This window comes from Olea europaea, unplaced genomic scaffold, assembly GCF_002742605.1.
Source record: "Olea europaea var. sylvestris unplaced genomic scaffold, O_europaea_v1 scaffold1576, whole genome shotgun sequence".
Taxonomy (NCBI): Eukaryota; Viridiplantae; Streptophyta; class Magnoliopsida; order Lamiales; family Oleaceae; genus Olea; species Olea europaea.
In genome coordinates this window covers 180187-183435 of record NW_019233374.1, presented here as the reverse complement: position 1 = coordinate 183435, position 3249 = coordinate 180187, and the positions used below count along the sequence as shown (strand labels likewise).

General features: G+C 37.3%; 1 protein-coding gene across 1 annotated transcript; it reads left to right on the top strand.

The window, feature by feature from the left end:
- The first annotated feature begins 1682 nt into the window (after positions 1–1682).
- Positions 1683–3215, top strand: LOC111376925 (phosphoenolpyruvate carboxylase kinase 2-like). The gene is made up of 2 exons (XM_022999941.1): positions 1683–2517; positions 2685–3215. The coding sequence occupies exons 1-2, from the start codon at positions 1728–1730 to the stop codon at positions 2738–2740; spliced, it is 846 nt and encodes a 281-aa protein (XP_022855709.1). The 5' UTR covers positions 1683–1727; the 3' UTR covers positions 2741–3215.
- The last annotated feature ends 34 nt before the right edge of the window (positions 3216–3249 follow it).

Here is a 3249-nt window from a genome sequence, read left to right as displayed (position 1 = left end):
TTAAATATAATTTAAAGCAAACAAGAATGAAAATATGTATCACCATATTTGTTTAATACTAGTTAGAATTAAACGTGAATTGTACGTTATTATAAAATACTTTATAAGTGTTAGAAAAATAATATTTGGTACCAATTTGTTAGAAGGATTTGATGAGTTTTAAACGAACTAAAGAAAATAAAATTTAGTATAAAAATTTATGAAAAAATTGTACTTTCACAACTCAACTTTTATGATACAAATTTTTCGTTATGATAAAATACTACAAATGAGCAACTTTTTTTATACTGCATTTGATATATAAGAATTAATTGTTAATACATAAATTTAAACACCCATTAATGTGAATTTTAATTAATAGAGAATTAATAACATGAAATTCAAATATGACAAAAATTTTGTAGTACTTATTACATAATGAAAAATGAAAATGCATTATTTGATATTATTACTCCGAGAGAATATACCATTTACAAGATCCATTGGCACTCGGGATGGCCGAGCCATAAGCACGCCTAACATGCAGGTCAATTAAAGTTGAACAAATGACCTACTAGCTTACGTCACTCTATTTCAAAAATAAGCTTCTTATTTATAAATAAAAGTTTATTCACAACTCATTAATTTATGGATTTAATTCCAAAAATTAAATATCTTGACTAGCTCGTGCAGGTCCATACATAGTCCATTCAATATGTATTTACTATTTAATACATATTATCAAGCAGAATTATGCAACATTACGATTAATTTTTTCACTTGATTCTATTTGTTGCAGTAAATTTTACCTTATCAAACACGTCATATCATAATGTGGATTGTCCAATGATGTCCCCAAAAGTATAAAACCCCGAACTTGAACAGGATACCCTGACTTTAACCTGCCTCACACCCGTCAAATCAAGGTTAGGCTTACTAGGTCGGGGTTGTGAGGTCGGACTCGCAGCTCCATCAAACCAATATTTCCCAACGACCTATGGAAGCACTAATTCTACTCAACATGCAATTCTTATCTTAATGGACTCTCTCTTCGGCTCAAACTCAAGTAGAATATTTCGAAAGATACACGAACTCCTTATCCTACGAGGATAAGGACCACACATGGTTAAGTCCTTCTAGAACTCTCTCATGCTCATTCATCAGGTACGTTTTTCATTATTTCAGTTCATAACCTCACGCACTAAATACCCTATCTGACTTAAGTATCAGAGGGACGATGAGCACACGCCTCGTTGCCTTTGTTTCAAGTATTCGAAAGCCGTGTTCATTTAAGTCCATTCAAGTTTGGAGTTCAATCACCCAATTCGAAATCTTTCAGGTACAATTTTTTGGTAGCATCATCCAATATTTGCATAACGTATAGCGAATATTTGTAGAACATATGATAATTAAAATTTAGGTCAATAATTTTAATTACATATCTTATGAGACTTACAATCATTCAATCACATTTTATAAATTTTTATCAAAATTTACTAAAATTTAATTTTTAATTTTCATCAAATAGGCGCTTAATATGAAATATTGGATAATATTAATCAGTACAATAATTTAACTTTTTTTTTTTTCGAATAAGCTGCTTTTACTGGTATGGTTATATTTTAACATCAAGAAATTGCCACGTCAACGAATAGAGTGGCTCCAGTCCAACTTTCTCCTATAAATAAACCCCAACCCACAAAACTCGCTCCCGTAAGCAAAAACCCAACAAGTTATCATATCGTATAATGTGCGATAGCCTCAAGAGCGATTACCAACTGTGCGAAGAGCTTGGCCGTGGTAGATTCGGCGTGGTCTACCGCTGCTTCTCTCCATTTTTCGGCGAATCCTTTGCCTGCAAATCCATACACAAGAATTCCCTTTCCGACGACCCCATCGACCGTCAGTGCCTAGACAAGGAGCCCAAGATTCTTCAGCTCCTTTCTGGCTGTCCCAATATCCTTCAGCTGTACAAGATCTATGAAGATGATGATTATCTGCATATGGTGACGGATTTGTGCGACGGAGGTGATTTGTACGACCGGGTTTCGTTGGGAACGCCGTTTACTGAACAGGATGCGGCGGCGGTTTTGAAGCAGTTGATGGTTGCTATTAGTTGTTGTCATCGATTGGGGATTTCCCATAGAGACATCAAGCCGGATAATATCTTGTTTGATTCTGCCGGCCGATTGAAGCTAGCGGATTTTGGATCCGCTGAGTGGTTTGGAGTTTCTGAGGAGGGGCTCATGACGGGAGTGGTGGGGACGCCGTACTACGTGGCGCCGGAGGTGCTGATGGGTAGAGAGTACAATGAGAAGGTGGATGTATGGAGTGCTGGAGTGATTTTGTACATCATGCTTAGTGGGGTGCCGCCATTCTATGGGGAGGGGCCTGCCGAGACTTTCGAGGCGGTTTTGAGGGGGAATTTGAGGTTTCCGTCTAGGATTTTCCGGTCGATTTCGCCGGAGGCCAAGGATCTGTTGAGGAAAATGATTTGCCGGGATGTTTCCCGGCGACTGTCTGCCGACCAAGTCCTGAGTGAGTATTTTTCCCTCTCAACTCGCGTGTTTTTACCGCTCTTTTTTCTTTAGTCGAGAAATTCACAAAATCTGGTATCGATTTGTCCTTCACACTGTTTCCCAAGAAAATTAAAACGAATTGAGTTCAATTTAGTCTCTGATATAATTTTGGTTGTGACTATGCAGGGCATCCATGGATCATTAATGGAGGAGATATCAGATCAGTGTCTGATCAGACCTGAAACACAATGACAATTTCAAATAGCTGCTGGTGTACAGACTCTATCCCATGAAGGATTAAATGGAAAAAGAAGAAGAATGTTCGAGATGCAGTACGGACTTTAAGATTGTCAATATTGTCAAGTATTGTAGAGTTGATCCTACTAAAGGAGTAGCCATCGGGGTCGAAGGCTATCCCCTTATGCTTTTTCCCTTATTGTTGTGTAAGAGAAGCCGAGGCCATCCCTTTTTCCTTTTGGGTGCTTACCTTCTCTCGTAGAAGAAGAAGAAGAAGAAGAAGAAGAAGAGATTGTATATATATGCGTGAATGATAAATAAATAAGTGCAGTTATGTGAATGAGAAGGTTGAAAATCCCCTCTATTTTTCATGCCTTTTTCTGGGTTTTGGAATCCCCAGGTTCCGGGGGCTCTATTGTAAGAATCATGTACTTTGCGCTTGAAGTTGAAGTTTCTCACTTTTCAAGTTTTTGATTGAAATCTTGGGTTAGAACTGAAAAAGAAAAAAAGAAAA